At 46.2% G+C, this 21,323-nt stretch overlaps 2 protein-coding genes and 1 long non-coding RNA gene across 4 annotated transcripts in view; 1 reads left to right on the plus strand and 2 right to left on the minus strand.

Annotated features, from left to right (window-relative positions):
* Nucleotides 1–810: 810 nt before the first annotated feature.
* Nucleotides 811–4,006, minus strand: LOC119969900. The gene is made up of 2 exons (XR_005461492.1): nucleotides 3,852–4,006; nucleotides 811–1,546 (listed from the first exon to the last, which is right to left on the minus strand). It is a non-coding gene; the product is annotated as an uncharacterized LOC119969900 (long non-coding RNA).
* Nucleotides 3,515–14,566, plus strand: LOC119969885 (transcription factor Ovo-like 2). Of its 2 annotated transcripts, XM_038803868.1 has the most exons (4): nucleotides 3,515–4,059; nucleotides 4,870–5,072; nucleotides 6,133–6,319; nucleotides 13,260–14,566. In XM_038803868.1, the coding sequence occupies exons 1-4, from the start codon at nucleotides 3,960–3,962 to the stop codon at nucleotides 13,565–13,567; spliced, it is 798 nt and encodes a 265-aa protein (XP_038659796.1). In that variant the 5' UTR covers nucleotides 3,515–3,959; the 3' UTR covers nucleotides 13,568–14,566. The 2 variants fall into 2 exon arrangements, with proteins under 2 accessions (XP_038659796.1, XP_038659801.1); XM_038803873.1 differs by lacking the exons at nucleotides 3,515–4,059; nucleotides 4,870–5,072 and adding an exon at nucleotides 5,217–5,281.
* Nucleotides 11,325–21,323, minus strand: part of mgme1 (mitochondrial genome maintenance exonuclease 1) — a 69,718-nt gene continuing 59,719 nt past the window's right edge. Inside the window, exon 6 of the mRNA XM_038803866.1 lies at nucleotides 11,325–12,075. Coding sequence (XP_038659794.1) covers nucleotides 12,046–12,075 — 30 coding nt within the window. The 3' untranslated portion in view covers nucleotides 11,325–12,045. The remainder of the gene's footprint in view (nucleotides 12,076–21,323) is intronic.

Below are 21,323 nucleotides of genomic sequence, written 5' to 3' on the forward strand. Positions count from 1 at the left end.
GCGGTCTGGTGGTGAGGAAGTCAAGGATCCAGCTGCACAAGGAGGGGTCAAGTCCAAGATTGCAGAGTTTGGTTATTAGTCTTGTCGGGATAATGGTGTTGAAGGCGGAGCTGTGGTCTATGAACCGCAATCTGACGTAGGTGTCCTTGTTGTCGAGGTGTGCGAGTATTGATTGTAGAGCCAGGGAGATAGCATCTGCTGTGGACCGGTTGCGATGATGGGCAAACTGCAGTGGATCGAGACCATCTGGGAGGTTGGCATTGATCGGTCTCATGATCAGCCACTCCAAGTATTTCATGAAAACAGACGTAAGGGCCATGGGTCAGTAGTCGTTGAGGCAGGCTACCTTGCTCTTCTTTGGTACTGGTATTATGGTGGTCTTCTTGAAGGAGGTGGAAACATTAGAGCGGAGGAGTGAGGTGTTGGAAGATATCTGCGAATATACTCGCCAGCTAGTCTGCGCAGGCTCTGAGTGCTCATCCAGGGACTCCGTCTGGGCCCGTCGCTTTCCGTGGATTCACTTTCAAGAAGGCAGCTCTTATCTCTGAGGCTGTAATAGGGGGTATGGGTGTGTCCAGGGCTGATGGGGCAGGTGGCAGATGCATTGGCTGACTGCTCAAAGTGGGCACAGAACTTGTTCAGATCATCAGGTAAGCCTGTTGCCTTTTTTTTAACCTACTGTAAATATGGCAGTGAGGTTGCCCTCCTTCCTTTGGATATCTATATTCTATTGCTCAGAGTTGTCAGGTATCAAATGACACTACCACAAGGTTCAACCGGCTATCGATCAAAGAGCCAAACACCAGTTAGTTAGTTCAAGGTCAAAGGTACTTTATTTACACACACACACACACAATTAATCATGCAACATAAACACTACCAGTTAAACTACCTATTGACCATGACAACCTGTACTTAACTTCAGGCACCCGGCTTAGGTCAGAGGAACAATGGCTGTTGTTCGATTCTGGATCTATCGGGTCTGGAGAAGTAACTGCTGCTCAGCTGGGCTCATCCATCTGGTAGCGGGTGTTGAATTTGAACTTGCTTCTGGTGGTACTGCAATTGGAAGTAGATGTTGCCAGAGCGCCAGGTCTAAGAGAGGCCGAACAGAACACATGGTGGTCTCTCTTTTTATTCTTGGGGGTTTTCATGCTCTTTTGGGCGGTCCTTCAGTTTGGATCCCACTAATTGGGTGATTCCTGATCATTGTGTTCAATTCGAACCAATAAATGGGCGAGTGCCTTGATGGCTGGACGTGTCCCAAGCAGTCATTGACCCTGTTGTTTACGCTTCCCTAGTACAGGGAGTGGCGCCAAAATGTCTGGGGTTGTATCGGGCGCTCAAGTATCAGTCCTTTGTCTGGCAGAGACGGGCATTCAAATGATAATCAGTTGGGGGTTTCGATACCGTCTGGATTCCTCACTCGCAAATATACTTTTCAGGCTCTGACCCTGCCTGAATCTCGCATTGTCCATTTTTCCCGCTATGCTTTGCGACCTTCTCTGTTCCTGGTTGTGAGTGGCCATCCCAGATGGCTACAAGCCTACTTGTGACAATAAAGATTATTATTATTAAATAACTAACTGATTTTCCATTCATCCCATCAAAATGAACAAGTTCACATTTCCCGACATGATACCCCCCATCTGCCAATTTTTTGCCCGCTCATTTATCTCTTTCCCTTTGCAGACCCCCACAGCCTGACAACTTACTGTCCCACCGATTTTCATGTTATGCCAAATTTAGCTACCATCATTTGGTCCCTTCATCCAAGCAGCTCTGGAGAGAGAGAGAAAAACAGAGTGCACATTTTAAGCCTCTGGTGTTCTTGCAGAACCCCACATCAATTCTGGTGAAAGATCACACACCTGAAACATTAACTCTATTTCTCTCTCTCCACACTTCTCGGCAGGGTATTTCCAGCATTTTACTTCAATTGTTATTTCAGATTTCCAGCAGTGGTAGGGTGTGGCTTTCCAATATAATGTGCTTCTTTTCATTCATTTTTATCACTAGTTCAATGAAAATTCTCCCAAGAGACCCTTCTGCATATAGGAATGTTTTGTGTATGTTGCATTGGCTCAGCCAAATACAATGCTGTATTCATGGTTTATGCATTTCATATTTTTCTGTATTTGTGCAATGCTTCAAAAAAAAAGTTCCCTCGATGAGCTAACTGTTAGAATTATATATTCAGCTACCTTTAACCCCCCCCCCCCCCCCAAAAAGAGAAACATAGAAAAAAGGAGCAAGAGAAGGCCATTCGAGCCTGCTCCGTTATTCATTATGATCATGGCTGATCATCCAATTCAGGAACCTCCACCTGCTTTCCCTACATATCCTTTCATCTCTTTAGCCCCAAGAGCTAGATCTAACTCCTGATGATCAGCAGCAACAGGGGACAGTTATTCGTCCTCAGTTAGATGGAAAGACAAATCATGCATATAAAAAAAAGGAGACAAAAGCAAATTGCTGTTAGCTGAAACAAAAGCAGACAATCTCAACAGGTCTGACAGCATCTATGGAGGGAGAACGAGTCTGGATGGCAGAGTGTCCACTATTTTCTGTTTGTATAAAAGGGGAGACGTCTCTTACATGCAAATTGCCATTTCTGAATCTGTTGCTAGGTGGAAGGCGATGGGGAAGGCATCGATTTTTTTTTGGGGGGGGATGGGTTTTAGGAAATATAGGTCAAGAGTCAAAACCGCACAAATACCAAGTACTCGGCGTGTACACGTACCAAACAATAGTTGAGAACTATAGACAGTGGTCAGGGAGGGTAACAAAATGCAGGAACAAGCTCCAAGGCATTTACTAAGCAAATCAGCCATGTGCCCAGCTCCAAGAGGAAGGGAGCCCGCTTTTCCAGGGAAAGCTCCCGAGGGAGATTGCACATCAAGACATGCACACGGATGCATTTACCTGATCGACGCGCTGTTTCATTTTTTTAAAATAGAGGGCATTAACCCTGGCCGTGTTTACGTGGACAAAATGCACACGGTCGCACATTTTGCAGGTGGCTGTTGACAAAAGGTGTTTCAGAATTATTTTTGCGGGGGGGGGTTGGGTTAGGGAAATGTGTTGGGGATTGAAGCCGGGGAGGGAGGGAGGGAGCGGGGGAAACTTCAAACTTTCCAATATTGTGTGCAGTGAACCGTTTTCCTGCTTCATAGATGGGCCAGCCCCAGTACAAGAGGTGACACGATCTCAGGTTTCATCTTCACGGGAAGCCTGTTGAATGTTTGCAAAAGCCCTCGGAGGCATTTTTATAAAAAAAAAATGAAGATTTGCATCTCTCGCTGCCAGTGGCTCGCACGCCCATCTCCAGTGTACAGCCCAGATTCTCTGCAACTCCCCAAGCGGAGACACGGACGCAAAGTCGATTTCAAACAATTGCAGAGCAGGTGGGAGCATAGTGCACCCAGAGAGGGAAGGAAGGGGGGGGGGGGGGGGGGCGGAATAAAAGTTTAATGTCGGCATTGATCAGTGGATTCAAGGTGCATTCTGCTCGATTCTTTGTCGGGAGGGGGTGGGCGCAACATTCTCACATCTGGAGAGAAAGGAAGAAGGTTTGGCAAACATTGGTGTGCGCGAGGGGCAGGGATAGCCAGGCTGCACCAACCGGTCCGACAGGTACACTGCCTTGTTGACACCGTTATTTCTACAGCACGCATGCGCCCTCCCAAATTTCCTGTTGTATTTGCAATTACTGGAGCAAACTTTTCCTGTTACGGCAAAAAAAAGAAAGAGGTGGCTCGCCAGGTGAGAGAGTGGGTGTCCCCGAAACACAACGGCAGCACAGAGAGGCGCGAGGAGGCTGCCAGGGAAACTGCCTTTTTGTTAATTACCTGCAACTTGCTTGGCCAGGATCCGGGTTGGATGTGAAAAAAAAGGGGGGTCAAGAGGGAATCCGGCTTCTTCAATCCATCAGCGGCCGCTTTACCGCCTTTCGCAACATGCCCAGAGCCTTCCTGGTGAAAAGGAAGGAGCCTTACCCGGAGGTCCGCGACTGGAATCAACTGCCCGACGAGGAGAGAGCCGACACCTACATACCAGGTGAAACAATACAGGGAGAGGCAGGGAGCGGACGGGTTAGACTGGGGGAAGCAGGAGAGAGGGAGCTGCACACAGATTTGGGGGGGGGGGGGGGGGTGGAGGGTTAGAGAGAAACTGGAATCAACCAATTCCAAAAGAAAAAAAAATACCGCAAGCCTCCTTCCACGCGGGATGGCAGGATGGGTTCGCTATTGGCCACCTTTTTTACTCACTCCCAGCTTGCATACAAGGTCCCAACCACCTTTTGCAAATCCAGCCCGGGGTGCAACAGGCAATCTGCCTCTGATCCGGCAGTGCGGACCAGGCAAAGCAGGGCCAACCTGGCTCAGGCGGACAAGCTTCTCTCTCCCGTGGTGGGGGGGGGGGGGGGGGGGGTAGGACGTTGTTTTTGTTTTAAAGAGGTCGAGTATTGAAAATGCTCCCGGATTCAAGAATCCTAGGGCAGCTTGTGTGTTTACATTACAGGGTGTACTCTGTGCTCTCTGACTCCCATCAGTCACCAACCTGTTAGCACCCAGACACAGTGCCATCCCCCCCCCCCCCCAGCCTGAGCTGCACAGTAAATATAACGGAACCCCGGCTCCTATCTTTCCCCACCGCCGCCGTTTAAAGGATTAAATCCATTAGGGGGTGTCAGGTTGCATTCCTTACAGTCAAACACTGATAAGAGAGCAGCTAGCGCCAGACAACACCCCAAACTCAAACAAGCCAAGAGGGAGAGAGAGAGAAAATCCCCTGTCCATTGTTTAAACTGGCCTAAGGTTCAAGCGGTCCATGTTGTGTAAAAAGGGGGTTATTTTCCATTTCCAGTCAATCTGAGCTGTTTCTTGAGTTACCAAGAAGAAAGAAAGACCGAGGATCCAACACCCGGAACAACTGGTTTGGACAAACTACTCAACGATTCAGACGAGCGCCGCCTCCCATACAAGACCGAACCGGACCAGGAGAATGCGGAGGAGCAGGTTCTGGGATCGGAATTCAAAAAGCGCAGCGTCTTGCGAACGAAAATCAAGGTGAGCCGGGCCCCCTCCCTCCACCAGACTCCGCTTTAATCATCCCCTGGCCCAGATCAGCAGCCAGAGGAAAGTTGCCCGGTGCACTGAACGACAGAGCCGGATAGGGAACATGCTGACTGGAGGTGTAAACATGCAGATAAGTCACCCAGTTTAAGCAAGATCATATTAGGTGGCCCTCTGGGAATAGCAAGCACCGCTCAGCAAAAGTAAATGGTTTCAGGTTTTACGTGATTTAAAAAAAAATGCACATATGATTTCAGATCTGCACTACTTTGTATATCTGAAATATGATTAAAATACACTTTGCAGATTCGTGTGTAATATATTGCGCATTCCAGAAACATTATGATTTTATACACATTTTCATATTAAATTAAAAACTTTATTGCAATGTTTTGTATACTCCGTGTCGGTGTGGGTTTCCTCCCACAGTGCAAATATGTAGATTAATTTCCCTCAAGTGTCCAAAGGTTAGGTGGGGTTTCAGGGTGTGGGCCTAAGTAGGCTACTCTTTCGAGTGGTCGGTCTACACTCGACGGGCCGAATGGCCTCCGTCTGCACTGTGGGATTCTCTGATTATGCTCGTCTGAAGTCTGTTTAAAATGGCCCTGTACAATGTACCTTGTCATTGTACACACACCTTATTGAGTGATAAAAATGATCAAATAAAGGCATCGTTTTTAAATGCACCATTCACATTGGAAAGAGAATTCAAGGACCAGATTATTTGTAGAAATGTAACTGCATTTTTTGTTTGGGGGGGGGGGGGGGGGGGTGGGGGCGAGATACAAAATGATTCCTGCTGTACAAAAGCTTTTAGCACATGATTCAGTGTAAATTTGTTACTATGTGATTTAAAAGCAATTGGGATCTCAATGTAAGCACAGTCTGAAATCTGGAAACTTTGCCAAGGTCACGACTGAATTGGTTAGGGTCTGGCGTTATGTTACAAGGGTGGATTGTTTTTAGTGTCCAGTCGGGGCGCTTTGGTGGTGACAGGTGCTGAACCTAACGGTGTATTTCCTCCGGGCGCTGCCCGCTCCCCCTCCTGGAGCAGATCACAACCGGCGAGTGCAGTGACGCCATCTTCCGCTGCCAGGTGTGCAGCAAAGGCTTCCGGCTACAGCGCATGCTCAACCGCCACCTGAAGTGTCACAGCCAGGTGAAGCGTCACCTGTGCACGTACTGCGGCAAAGGCTTCAATGACACCTTCGACCTGAAGAGGCACGTCAGGACGCACACCGGTACGTCAACCTTAACCCCGCCCTCCTAGGGGGCGGGGCCTCTCTTTCTTCCCCCCCCCCCCCCTCCCCTTTGCTCATCCTTTGATAGCTGGAATTGTCCAGTCCTAAAAATGTGTTATAATAGTGCGGGCAGACTTGTTAAGGGAAGAGAGGGGCAATGACTGCAAGTTACAAGGGCAGCACGGTAGCACTACTGTGGCTTCACAGCGCCAGGGCCCCAGGTTCGATTCCCCGCTGGGTCACTGTGGGGAGTCTGCACGTTCTCCCCGTGTCTGCGTGGGTTTCCTCCGGGTGCTCCGGTTTCCTCCCACAGTCTAAAACGTGGTTCGGTGGATTGGCCATGATAAATTGCCCTTAGGTGTCCAAAAAAGGTAAGGAGGGGTTATTAGGTTATGGGATAGGCTGGAAGTGAGGGCTTAAGTGGGTCGGTGCAGACGCGATGGGCCGAATGGCCTCCTTCTGCACTCTCGTTTTATGTACTGGTATGTGACAACATGTGCAGATTAGGTGGGGTTGGTGCAGGGGAGTGGGTGTCCTCAGTATGGTTGGTCGGTGCCGACTCAATAGACCAAATGGCCTCCTGCACTCTCGGGATTCTACTAACTATACCAAATGAAGATTAAAAGTGCATGGAAGTTAGTGAGATCAGTTGATTCTGGGGAAACTGTCTCCCCCCCCCCCCCCCCCCAAATGATTATGTACATAATCAAGGTAATCTGATGATGTGTACAGATAATTGGTCATCACCAGTAGATATGTCCCATTCATATGTTATGTATCTGGCGTACTTTTTTTCTTAACTATCCTCTTCTTAACCATCCAATACAAAGGTAAACTTACAGTAACTATTAACAGGGGTTGTGATTTGTGCAACTAAGTAACAAAAGACAGTACGGTTGTATTGCTTTGTCACTACGCTTGCATGTAAGCTCACAACTGTAATACAGTATTGTGATACCTGGGTAATGTGCCCATCTGGGGGATGTGCCCACCAGGTTTGAACAACAAAACAACTATATACAGAGTGCTAGGATCAATTCTGCCTGGGAAAGCCCACACTCAACCCTGGGATCCCACACTATTGCCCAATTGGCCAATCAGGTCACATGAGTGTTCAAAACCTCACCCCCTTCAAAAGGGGCCCGCTACTCTATCCCTCCCTAAGTCCCTTACTACAACATACTATTTAAACTATTTACAAGGCAACTATTTAAACTATTTACAAGGCAACATCAATTATAATTACTTATAGCAGTTAATTATAAACTCAGTCTATCTGGGGACTTCCTCTGGGAGTGACTTATTCAACAGGCTGTGTCTCAACAGTAAGAGATAGTCGCGGTTGGATTCTCAGGAACCTGACTTCTTGCAAGGGTGCAGCAGTGCTCTATACTGTCATCAGTTCCCATCCCAGGAACCTCCTTCAGGCTGACTCGCCTCTTCAGTTCCTTGACTAACAGCCACATTACTGGCAGGTATAATTGGAGCACACTGCCCCACTGGTTCTTGAATTGACTCCTGTCTCCTCAAACAATCCACATGCTTTAAAAAAATTTTGTCCTGTACCTTCACCTCATAATACTGGGCCCATTCTGGACACATAGCACCTGGACCCACCTCCCAAATTTTTGACGAACACAGTGTCGTCTTCTTTGAATGTCCTCTTGATGCATCTTGATTCTTCTTCTGAACGCTTTGCCTTGACTCCACTCTCCCAGTCATATTTGGAAACACCAGGTCCAACCGGGTTCTTAACTGACGACCCTTCATTAAAACTCAGCAGGAGTTACTCATGTGTGGCATTGTTCTGTAAGTAATGAGGAAACTCATCAATTTTGTTTCCAGGTCATGCTGGTGGTTGTTTTTTCATGGCTGCCTTTCTGTACAGCATGTTCAGCAAGTCCTTTTGAGGAGGGGTTGTAAAGTGCAGTACATATGTATTTGATCCCATTTGATGACATGAAGTGTTGGAACTCAGCACTGGTAAATGGGGTCCCATTGTCTGAACCTAGTACCTCTGTCATACCGTGGAGGGCAAAGCAGTGACATAGCTTCTCCACTGTAGCATAGGCAGGACTTCATCTCGTAAAAGTCTAATCACTTTGAATGTGCGCCCACTAATCGCAGGAACGTTGTACCCATGAATGAGCCTACATAATCAACTCTCACCCAAGGCCAACCTGGCCATTCCCATGGGTGCATTGGGGCTGCAGTTGGTAATTTCTGTTGCAGTTGGCATTAGACTAATTTTACCATTTCTTCAATATCCGTCTTTTTCCGGCTACCAAATGTAACTACAAACCAACATCTTCATCTTTGACATTCCAGGGTGGCTACTGTACAATTCATCAAGTAATAGCTTTCTTCCAGGTACGGAGATGACCACACTTGCTCCCCACAGGAGGGTACCGACCTCGCAACTAAGTTCATCCTTCCTTGTTTAATATAGCTTCAACTATTTTGACATCTGTCATGACACCAACAATGTACAGCCGTACGCTTGACTTGACAATATCGGACATCTCTGGGTCCAGTACTTTATCTGTTGTGCAGATACAGTTAATGTATCTGTTATATTACCATGCTTGGTAATATGTTGTATTTTTTGTCCTTTCTTCCAAAATGATCCGATGCAGTGTTGACAAAGAATAAACAAAACTAATTACTGCACTTCGCACTCGACTGAGCTACAGATAAGTAATATTGAATCTGTCTTATAGTATTCAATAATCTAAATAGTCACTAATTACACTATGATCTAACCTCGTGTTAACTATATCTACTCTAATCTTCTTATGCTTTCACCATGCTTTCTCCTTGTGCTACTCCCAGAATCTCCCCAGAGTCTGAGTTAAATACAGAGAAGTGGTAGCGTCCTCTAGTGTTTGATTTACACAAAGATGTAATTATTAACCCTTCACTAACCTGACTATATACATATCATTACAGTATCAAGAAAATTTAAGGCTAGTACAATTTCCTGGGGCACTGATAGGGGTGGCATACTTTCTGGTAACAGATGATGACTTAAGGCTCTGTGGGTTGCGGTATGTGCCCCTGGTTAGTGTATTTGTAAGCAGCCAATAACAACGCCCAACACTGCATCCTCACAGACGCAATGGGGGGGGGGGATTGCTTTGTCTTTCTTGAAAAGCCCCAAGTAGTGTCTCCCACAAAAGGCAGTGGTGAATTTTTTAAAAAAATATTTTTTATTCAGGTTTTTCATATTTCATTGCAAACTTTATATCGCCAGACATGACCAAAACACATTTACAATCATTTACATACATTGTGGTTTAGGCAGTAATTTGCCAGCAACCTGTCTCTTGCAGTTATCTTCTTTTCTGCCTGTCCCAGGTTCTTCCTTGGGTCTGGTGACATTTTCTTGTACCAAAGATGATGGCTAGGTCCTCCTTCGATTTGTGAATATCCCCTCTCACATCAGTCGGGGTTCTTGAAACATAGTCAATGGTTCTCTCAATCACATCATTCATTGTGTGTGACAAAACAGCGGCAACTCCATATGGCGACCATCGCAAACTAATATTATTTCTTTAGAAGGATCAAAATGGACTGGTAAACATGGTCATTGAAAGGCTTGAAAATTAATTTCTGTGGTGTTTTCCAATATCATTTCTGGCATTTAGAAAAAAAAATGCATGCAGGGGTTCTAGCATCATTGATAAATTGGGAATGAACTGCCCATAGTAATTTACCATTCTGAGAAAAGATTTTAGATTTGATGTAGGTGCTTCCTTAATGGCCCTCACCTTCCATTGGATGTAACCCTTGTGCATCCATTCCATAAAAGCAAATTACTGCTGATGCTGGAATATTTGCTTTGACAAAGAGTCACCTGGACTCGGAACATTAGCTCTTTTCTCTCCCTACAGATGGTGCCTGACCTGCTGAGATTTTCTCTTTGGTTTGCATCAATCGAGATAAGCCTCCTGATTCGTTTGACAGGTGCACATTCACCACACTCCAGTAGTCTGGAATCTTTTTAAAACTTCCTCCAGGTTGGATAAATGTTCCTCGTCTGTGGCTTCCAATATCAACCCGTTGTCTAAGTAAACAACTACTTTTGGTAAATCTTGCAATGGACTCCTCATAGTACATTGAATTCCAGCAATCTCTTGGAGCCAGTCACGCCACATCAAATTTAATTCCTGGCCTGAAATTATGAATCAGAGTAGTTGGGCAGATTGCTTCCTGTAACTCATGGGGACATTATTGTCCCTATGACCTTGATAATCTGGGCCTGGCTGCAGTGTTCTTTCATCTCAGGGTTTGAACCCCTCCATGGCAGTATCGCTAGTTTGACCTCCAACTACCGTGGCGGAGGCTCCAGCGTCTACCTCCACCCGAGTGGACGGCCATTGATCATTTAATAGTTGGGGCTACTCTGTCCACCGTTATATTATTCAATATAAAGATGTTTGGTCTGTTTTCTGAGTTACCTTCCTATTCCTGCACTTTTCACCGTCCATGCTCATTTCTACCACAGGCAAAACACACGCTCCTTTAAACCAGCAATTCTCGTGGGAATGACTCTCCCTACATCTATAGCACTCACTACTACTTCTGGGCTGCTGACTGAATTTTTCCTATCTCTGCATTTTCTTCCTTTCTTCATCTCTCTGCTCTTTAAAATTCTGTGCCTTCAATCTGGCACCACTGCCACTAGCAGGTTCTTTCTCCCCAAGTCTGTGTGGGTTCCTTCTGGGTGTGCTGGTTTCCTCCCACAGTCCAAGGATGTGCAGGTTAGATGGATTGGCCATGATACATTGCTCCTGGTGTCTTAAAGGGTTGGGTTGGGTTACTGGGTTATGAGGATAGGGTGAAGGTATGGGCTTGGGGAAGGTGTGCTTTACAAGGGCTGGTGCAGACTCTAAGCTGAATGACTCCTTCAGCACTGTAAATTCTATGGTTCACCCCTCTGCCATCTCTGTGCGAAGGAAAACAACCCCAATCTCTCCTGGTAGCTGCAATTCTCCAGCCCTGCCAACATTCTAGTAAACCTTCTCTGCACTCTCTCCAGAGCAATGACATCCTTCCTGTGATATGGTGACCAGAACTGCACACAATACTCCAGGTGTGTCTTATACAGTTCCATCATTACACCCCTACTTTCATATCTATACCTCCACCAATGAGGAAGAGCATTCCATGTGTCTTTACAATTTTATTTACCTTTAGGGACCTGTGACTTGCATGCCAAGATCTCTCAACATTTATCCCTCTCTGTATATTCTTGTTTATTGTGTATTTCCTTTTACTGTTTGACGTCCCTGTTTTGACAGGAGCCATGGAATTTGAGCAGGTGGGCGGGGGCGCGTTGGAACATAGGAGCAGGAGTGGGCCATTCAGCCCGTCGAACCTGCTCCGCCATTCAATTAGAACATGGCTGATCATCTACCTCAACATCACTTTCCCATGCTGTCTCACGCCAGGCTGTGAGCATTGCTGGGGTGGGGGTTGAACATTCTTGTGGTTGCCATGGGTGCTGGAGACTGCAACATTCCAGCTGCTCTCAGCAGGCTTCACACCTGCTCGGAAAACAAATTAGTATAAAAAAACAGGGTAAATATAGGGCAAACAGCCCAGGTGTCCGTGGATCTGGTCAGAGATTTAAACATACCGTGTAAGTGCTTTGCATGTCTGCGTCTTGGGACTTCCTCAAAGTCCTGAGGCGCATTGACGACTTAAGTTGGGTCATTCGCCGGTTATTCGCTGTTCCCCATATCGGAAGATTCCTAAGCAGAATATGGTAATCGTTAGTTAATGTTGATTTGGTCAAGTTTTTCATTATAGCATCACTGATAGAATAGTGAACAATAAACATTACGATGTTCGCTGTATCAGAATTTACCAGCGTTCCACAATGCGAAGGATTTAAATGTATTGATAAAATCAACTCTATAAATATCTGTGACCACCAAATTCAATAAAGTGCAGTATAGAAATAATGAATTACCATCAGTGCATCATTTATTACATTATGTTTTTGTATTCAATCTGTAAGTGAGGAAAAGGAACTCCCTCCAAAATAAACTGAGGACCTGATTAGGATACACACACACAAAGCACGTTCCACAATAAAACTTACCCAAACTGACAAAAGCCTAATAATAACTTCAGCTCTGTTTCACCAATTGTTTAGGACACTTCAGCAGTTTATCCTCATGAATTATTCATGCCATTGCTTCTCTCTCGCTCTGCTCTTTCCATTCCTCTCTCACACATTCTCTGTCAGTAATACTTTTCCAGGGCGGCACGTGCCACAGTGGTTAGCACTGGGACTGCGGCGCTGAAGACACGAGTTCGAATCCCGGCCCTGGGTCACTGTCCGTTTGGAGTTTACACATTCTCCCCGTGTCTGCGTGGGTTTCACCCTCACAACCCAAAGATGTGCAGGTTAGATGTACAGAATTATTCATGCTAAATTGACCCTTAATTGGGAAAAAAAATAATTGGGTACTCTAAATTTATATTTAAAAAAAGTAATACTTTTGCATCCGATTTTATCTTAATATCCTGCATTCAGTTTATCATCCCCATGTTTAACAATGCCGTTCTCACACTTGATTTGTTTAATGGTGAAACCTCTGTGAATAGTTCACAATTTTCTTTCTTATACATTTAGATAAATGTCCAAAAGAACCTAACTACAGTTTTTGGCTTTAGTTGCAATGGGAACAGCTGATTTGCTTAACGTTGTTCCTCTTAAAGTCACACTTTTCAGGAATGCAACCATAATGTTAAGTGAGGAATTGTGTAGTGATGGGGAGGGCCAGAACTTGTTGTACTGCTCTGTAACTTGAATTTCTACTTCCAGGAGGGGAGATCATATAATTATTATTAATGGTCAGGTTTGCATAGGTAATTAGCTAAAGTTGCACATTGATTATAAAGTGCCATATTTATTTTTCATGTACAGGAATTCGTCCTTATAAATGCAGCCTTTGTCATAAGGCCTTTACGCAGAGATGCTCTTTGGAATCACACCTCAAGAAGATCCACGGAGTGACACAGAAATACAACTACAAGGAGAGGAGGGCAAAGCTCTACGTCTGTGAAGAATGTGGGTTCACAGCCATGAACCAAGAGGACCTTTACCTTCATATGAAGCAGGATCACCCAGAAAACCCGCTGCTTAAAAAGACTTCCAAGAAAATAACTGCAGCTTTGCAGAATAAACTCAACTCGGTGCTGCACAACAATGATGAAAACAAGGATTCTGAATAGAAGCAAAAGGCAGTAGGTTTGGGGCTGGTTTAGCACAGGGCTAAATCGCTGGCTTTGAAAGCAGACCAAGGCAGGCCAGCAGCACGGTTCAGTTCCTGTATCAGCCTCCCCGAACAGGCGCTGGAATGTGGCGACTAGAGGCTTTTCACAGTAACTTCATTTGAAGCCTACTTGTGACAATAAGAGATTTTCATTCATTCATTTTTCATAGTATCTGTGGTGCGGTTTTGATCCTTACCTTGCTGGATAAATAGAACTCCTGGTCAGCATCACCATGTTAAACACAGCAGGAAGATTCTCTTCAATTGCTCATTTGAACCAACTGCTTTAAAACCAGTTTGTCAGATACAGGGATGGGAATAAACCTGTTGTCACTGATCCAGTGTCTTAAAGGGCTACACATTAAAAAGAAAATCTCAATACTTGGGTTTCGCTACCAATATCAGAATTTATTTCGCATTCCTTGTTGTCCTGAAAAGGTGGTCTTGGGATTCCTTCTTGAACTGTTATTATTTTGTATTTGAATTAACACAACCGCTGCTTGCAAAGCTACTTCAGGAGGCCGTTAACCAAAGGGCTAAGTTGACGAATGATACTTTGGGCTTTTCAACACTTCTCTGTAGGTTTTGTTCTTTGAAGATATATATTGTTTACTATTTCTCTTGTTTTTTAAAAATCTGTTGGTTCAGGGTATATTTTTGCTTCAGAGTGGAATATACTTTATTAATTTGTAGTCTTCTGAATTTGAAAAATAATTGTGTATCAAGGAAAACTATTGTGAATTTCCAAAATGCAGTACAGATTTCTTATTTTAGTATGAAGAATTTAGGAAATATTAAATACAGATAATTTAATGCTTAACATTCCAAAAGAGAGTCCTGTATAAACTTTGTACAAAAGCATACTTTGTAAAAAAACATACTTTATACCGCTATAAGGAATTGAAATTTATGGTATACTGTTTTCTACCTGTCCATTTATTAAAAAATAATCATTGAACTTCTAATTTTTTAAAAAACCGATTCCTAACCAGATCTCAGAAATTGGGTAATTTCATAAGAAAATTAGATTGTTTTTGAAAATCAGCCTGTCTTAACATGTCGCACAGCTAACGGCATTCTTATCTTTTTAAACAGTGATAAAAACAGACAAGAATCTCACCTATGTTCGGCCTTTTATTCTGTTCTGCAGATGCTGGAAACCATCACTACATCTAACTTGGTATCTGTGAAACTTTTTATTTTGGAGTGGTATGGTGGCACAGTGTTGTGTCCCGGTAGTGATCTATATATATTTCATGACCTCAGGACATCCCAAAGTGATTTATAGCCAGCAAAGTACTATTGGTATGCAATAACCTTTAATACTGTAAGGAAACGCAACATGTAATTTGCATACAGCAAATTTTCACCAACAATTAAGAGATCATGACCAGACAAGCTGTTTTAGGACCCTGGTTCTACTGAGGGTGTACCAGGAGTTAGAAACTAAATTAAGCAGGATTTTGGGGGGGAACCAATCTCTGGATTATTATCTGAGCCATGTGCAAATTAGCATAAAGACACAATTCGGCTGAGGGAGGGAGAGGCGTGTTCCTTTTCATGGGATACTGGGAGCCGTATTGGGTCAGGAAGGAGCTATAACCGATGGGACGGACTCTTTACAAACCAGAGTAGGACCGGTACCCTTTTTTCCCCCAAATCTGTTTCAATTGGTTTCCACATTTTTATGTTACACATTTCAGTCCATACGTTAAATTACAAGTTTCATGACTGTATAATGCCAAGCAAAGCAACCAAGGGAAAATTAAAATTACAAAAGAGAGTTAAACCCAAGAAAGGGGAAAAACACAAACAAGGAAGGATCACTGTAAATATTTACATCTACATGCCTCCCCCCCCCCCCCCCCCCCCCCCCGGTGGTTGTTTTAAAATATGTTTATTGAGGCATTTAGAAATAAACATCAAATGAAACCACAACCGGGATGAAAAAGATAACCAACAGATAACAAACAGGAAAACACAGCATAACTCAATAAATAACCATACACCCACCCACCCACCCCACCTTCTCTGCTTCCATTTTTTCTTGTAATCCTAAATCCCTACCCCTGCTGACTTAACTGTCCTGGAAGAAGACAACGAATGGTTTCCATCTCCGGGTGAACCCTGATCCCCTTGAGGCAAATTTAATTTTCTCCAACCGAAGGAAATCCGCGAGGTCACTCACTCACACCACCGGCTTTGGCGTCTCCGATTGTCTCCACCCCAACAGGATCCTTCTCCAGGCTACCAGAGAGGCAAAGGCCAGAACGTTGGCCTCTCTCGCCCACTGGACTCCGGGTCTTCCAACACTCCAAACAGTGCCAATTCTGGACTCGGACCCACCTTCACCCTCAGTACCTCTGATATCACATCAGCAAACCCCCGCCAAAATCCCTGCAACTTCGGACAGGCCCAAAACATGCGGACATGATTCACGGACCCCCCCCCCCCCCCCCCCCCCCCCCCCCCCCGCAAGCCACCCACACGTATACTCCACCCCCTCAAAGAACCTGCTCATTCTGGCCACCGTCATATGCTCCCTGTGGACCACTTTAAGTTGAATGAGACTCAGCCTGGCACACAAAGAGGGCCTATTCACCCTCCCCAAAGCTTCCTCCCATAACCCAGCCTCCAGCTCAGCTCCTCCTTCCACTTACGCTCAACGACTCCTATTGGAGTAGTCCATCCCAGTCTATCAATTCCTTATGTATCTCTGACACCCTGCCCTACCCAGCCCTTGCTCTCGTTAACATCTTGTCTTGCAACCCTGGGGGCGGAAGTTCAGAAAAGGACGTCACCTCCTTTCTCACATAGTTCTGCACCTGTAAGTATCGGAACACATTCCCATTGGGCAACTCATTCTCCTCCATCAATCCTTCCAAACTTGGGAAGCTGCCTTCCACAAACAAATCTCCAAACCTCACGATCCCCGCCTGCCACCAACCCTGAAAACTCCCATCCAGTTCCCCTGGAGCGAACCTGTGACTTTCACAGATCAAACCGATGCTTCCTCAAGGCTCAAGTGCTGTCGCCATTGTCCCCATGCCCTCAGGGCCGCCACTAATACCGGGCTTGTGGAGTACCTGGCCATCGAGCATGGCAGAGGCACCGCCAACAGCGCTCCCAAACTAGTACCCTCACAAGAGGTTGCTGCCATCTACTCACAAACCGACCCCTCCCCCACTACCCACTTCTTTTCCAGGGCTATATTTGCCACCCAATAATAATTCTGTGGTTGTTACAGGCGGGGGCCACGGTGGACATTTCAGTTAGGTCGAAGTGTTGTCTATTTGATGCCATGTTCGGAGCGGCGCTACCACCACTGGGCTTCTTGAGCGTTTGGTTGGAGGGAGTGCCATTGTGATGGGGACTCAGAGGGACATCTGTATGCAGGAACTCTCCTTCACCCTCACCCATTCCGCTTCCGGTCCCTTCACCCATCCCCTCACTCTTTCTGCCGTGGCCGGCCAGTGGTAGAACTGTACGTATGAGAGGGCCAGGCCTCCCATACTTCTTTTCCTTTGTAGGGCCCCTTTTTGGATCCTCAGGTTCTTTCCCCCCTCCATCACCCCTCACACACACACAAAAACGGTATGATTAATTTGTCTACTGTGCTGAAGAAAGCCTTGGGAATGTGGATGGGGAGGGATCTGAACAGGAAGAACAACCTGGGCAGTACGTTCATTTTGATCGTCTGTACTCTCCCGGCGAGGGAGTGGGCCCCACCTCTGCAGGTCCTTTTTGACTTCCTCCACCAGTCAGGTTCCGTTTGTGGATCCGTGTCCAACGTGAATCCCCAGGCAGTAGAGTTTATTTTGGGCTTGTTTGAACGATAGTCCCTCCAACTCTGCCTCTGTCCTTTGCGAGTTCACCGTAAATACTTCATTCTTGCTCAGGTTGAGTCTGTAGCCCAAAAGGGCTCCAAACGCCTTTAAGAGCTTCATGATCCCTTCCATACTGGCTTGGGGGTCTGAGATGTAGAGGAGCAGGTCACCCATATAGGGTGAAACCCTATGCTCTCTGTCCCCCATCTGGATATCACTTCAGCCTTTCGCCATTCTGACGGCGATCGTTAGTGGCTCCATTGCCAGGTGGAACAGCAGCGGGACAAAGGGCATCCCTGCCTCGTGTCTCTGTGTAGCCTGAAGTATTTAGAGCTGATGGTGTTTGCCAAGGGAGCGCTGTACAGTTGTTTCACCCAGGCAGTGAACCCGGTTTAAGCTCAAACCATTCCAGTACCTCCATGAGGTACTTCGCTCGTAGGCTTTTTCTGCATCCAGGAAGATGATCACTTCTGGCGTTCTTTCCCCTGATGGGGTCATTATCAAGTTCAGCAGGTGCTTGATGTTCGATGTTAGCTGCCTGCTCTTGACAAAGCCCATCCAAGACCTCTGCGACCACCTCTGGTATGTAGCTCTCCAGCCATCTCGCCAGGGTTTGTGCCAGGATTTTCGCACCTACATTGAGCAGCAAGATGGGTCTGTAGGATCTGCACTGTCAGGTCATTGTCTTTTTTGAGTATCAACAATATTGAGGCTTGTGCTAATATTGGTGGCAGGGCGCCACTTACCAGTGAGTCTATGAACGTCTCTCGCAAATGTGGGGCCAGTGCTGGCGCAAGGTTTTTGTAGAAGTCTGCCGGGAATCCATCTAGCCCCAGTGCCTTCCCTGCCTACTTGGAGTTGATGCTCTCCATTACTTCCCCCAGTTCTAATGGTGCTTCCATCTGAATGGTGTCTCCTATCTTCCCCCATAACTGGCATGTCCAGGCCGTCGCGGAAGTGCTTCATCCCCGAGTCCTCCCGGGAGGCTCGGAGGTGTACAGCACCTCTGTACAAGGCCTCGTTGACCTTTTACGGCTCAGCTACCAGCCTGCCATTGTTGTCCCTAACCTCAGCTGGTAGGCCAACAGGTGGCTGGCTTTGTCTCAATGCTCGTAAATGGTCCACCGTGTCTGGTGGAATTGGTGCACTGCTTTCCTCGTGGAGTGCAGATCAAATCCATTTGTAGCTTTTTCCTCTCCGTCAGTAGCTCTACAGTCAGGACCGTGGAGTACCGCCAGTTCACCTCCAGTATGGAGTCGACCAGTTGTTGTCTAGCCACCCTCTCCTTCCTATCTCTGCACGCCTTATATGCAATAATTTCTCCTCTAATCACTGCCTTCAGCACCTCCCAGAATGTTGAGAGAGAGACCTCCCCATTCTGGTTGTTGGTAATGTACCAGTCTATGGCTTGTGATATTGTTTCGCAAAATGCCTCATTGGCAAGGAGGGCTGTGTGCAACCTTCATGGGGGGCGTAGGACCTGGCCCGTCTCCAACCTCACATCCATGTAGGGTGGGTGGACATTACGATTGCAGAGTATTCCTACTATCCCTGGAAGAACCAATTTTCCCACTACAAAGAAGTTGATCCTGTGTACCTGGGAGAAGGAGAACTCCATCTCCTCTGGATGGGTGACCCTCCACAGGTCCACTGGCCCCATCTGTTCCATGAACATGCCCAGCTCCTTCGCCATGTTCGATTTCTTCCATGATTTGCGGTTTGGTCTGTTTGACCGTGGGTTTTGTACATGATGAGTCAGTGTGTGTCTATGTCAGGGATTTCCGCCATGGTCTTTTTCATGAATTCCTTGTCGTCCCAGTTGGAAGCGTACATGTTTACAAAGACCACTGGTGCCCCTTCCAGGGCACCGCTGACCATGACGTACCATCTCTCTTGGTCCGTAACCGTCCTCACCTCTGGAAATGCCGTTGTCTTATTAAGCAGTATGGCCACCTCTCTAACTCTCGTCCCGTAGCACGAATGGTACGTCTGTCCCTCCCAGCTCTTTCTCACCTGCAGTCAGTCCTTCTCCCTCAGGTGGGTCTCCTGGAGGAAGACTATGTCGGCTCTCATACTTTTCAGATAGGTGAAGACTCCGGATCTTTTCACAAGGCCTTTAGGTTCCCGGACGTTCCAGGTGACTATTCTGATGGGGGGTTTCTGCCCCCTCCTGCGGGATCAATTATACTTACCTTGTGGATGCGCCTGTGTACTCTGGGGTTTCCCTTTGTTCGGGGGGGCCATCCCAAGTGGCCACAGTCACCATTTTTGCCATGAGGTTGGGTCCCTGCGCACGGGGGTTTCCCTTTGTCTAGGGGCCACCCAAGATGGCCACCAGGTATGTGTACGCCATGTGGGTGAGTCCCTGCATGTTTCCCTTTGTTTGGGGACCCTCCAAAATGGCTATTTCCTGGTCTCCCTCGCCCTCAAGCCCCTGCGAGTGCCCTCCAGTCTTCCCCCCCCTCGTTAACCCCCCTAATACACTCCAGTTTGTAATGTTTCACCCCTGACGCCAGGCAACCTCTCCCTGAAGGAGATGTACAACGGCCTGCCCCACGTCTATACTTCCTGGTGCTAGCTAACCCACTAATGTGGTGGCTCCCCTCCTGGGGTTGATCTATACCAGTGTTTTTCAAAGTGCGGGTCACGACCTGCAGGTGGGTCGCGGGATTATGTGATCCCGAGGGTCACCTGACCTTGTTTCCCATTTTCTCCCTGGGTGAATTCTGGCTGCAGTACAGCGTGTGGCCACATGAGGCTGATGTAGAGGCCGGTGTTGTGGACTCTCTGCCTCCCTGGGCCATTCTTATACTCACCAACACTGACACAGCTACCAGCAGCCACTCCTGTTTCTGAAGCAAATGATAAGCAGGTTAGTCAGCACCTGCACCTACAACCGTTTAAAAGAAAAAAAATCAATTATCATCAAATTTATTTCCTGCAGATAATCCTGCAGAGTTAGTTTCCAGCAGTGCTTTGCGCTCTGTTTTTCCAGGCCTGCATCTTCCACCCAAAAACGAATGACTGCTGACTGGAATATATTTCCACAAGTACACCAGTCAGTAACTCGTCGCTGGAGCATTGCCATATACAGGATTTATGTTTGTCCCATTCTGAACTTGACAATGGGACAATATGGGTATGGGTTTAGGAACTCCATCCATCCATCCCAGTTAGGCGGGAAATGCATCTGTTCAAGTACAGTTCACACAAAGAGACCCACTTCAGGGTTAACATTCTGAATCGGATGCATGTTTAGTGTCTGCCAATGTTACCATTGTCAATTAATCTTGAATATCTGTTACCATTATGGTTGCCGGTGCTGGTTCAATTTCTACGACAGCTAATCTTGTTAATGTCTGTTGAGTTTAAGTTACTCTTAAGCTGGTCAATCAGATCTATGTTTAATGTCGTGTTGTGTGTGCATAAGGGGTTTGATGTATATTTTAAATGGGGAGCCACTTTCAGCTCACATTCTGAGATCAGTCGCTCTCTCAGTGAGACTGACTTTGCGATCAATGGTGAGTCTCCTTCCCCATCAGCCCAAACCCAGGCGTGTTTCCAAGAAATTCCTCATTTCCCCTTCAAACACATCAGGACTCTGTGGTCAAAAGACTTGCACACTGATCGGTGCAGACATATTTATTAAAAGTTATTTAAATCTCCAAATGACAACAAAAAATAGAAAATATATTTTCATTTACATTATTTTTTATTTAATAATACAGAAATGATAATACATAACAATAAATGTGATGTTTGCAGAAGAAACTGGAGAATCTATTGTGAACGTGGCATGGGTCGCGAGAGGTGGCCATTTTGTAAAAATGGGTTGCGGAAAAAAAGTTTGAAAAACACTAATCTATACCACCCGTCCAGACACTTGAC

The sequence above is a fragment of the Scyliorhinus canicula genome, chromosome 1, assembly GCF_902713615.1.
Source record: "Scyliorhinus canicula chromosome 1, sScyCan1.1, whole genome shotgun sequence".
NCBI lineage: Eukaryota > Metazoa > Chordata > Chondrichthyes > Carcharhiniformes > Scyliorhinidae > Scyliorhinus > Scyliorhinus canicula.

Bases quoted from the DNA above. Each gene is read 5' to 3' on its own strand.
- LOC119969885 (XM_038803868.1), top strand. From the start codon at position 3,960: ATGCCCAGAGCCTTCCTGGTGAAAAGGAAGGAGCCTTACCCGGAGGTC. The intron at 4,060-4,869 runs GTGAAACAATAC...TTCCATTTCCAG, and splicing joins AGCCGACACCTACATACCAG to TCAATCTGAGCTGTTTCTTG. The intron at 5,073-6,132 runs GTGAGCCGGGCC...CTCCTGGAGCAG, and splicing joins TCTTGCGAACGAAAATCAAG to ATCACAACCGGCGAGTGCAG.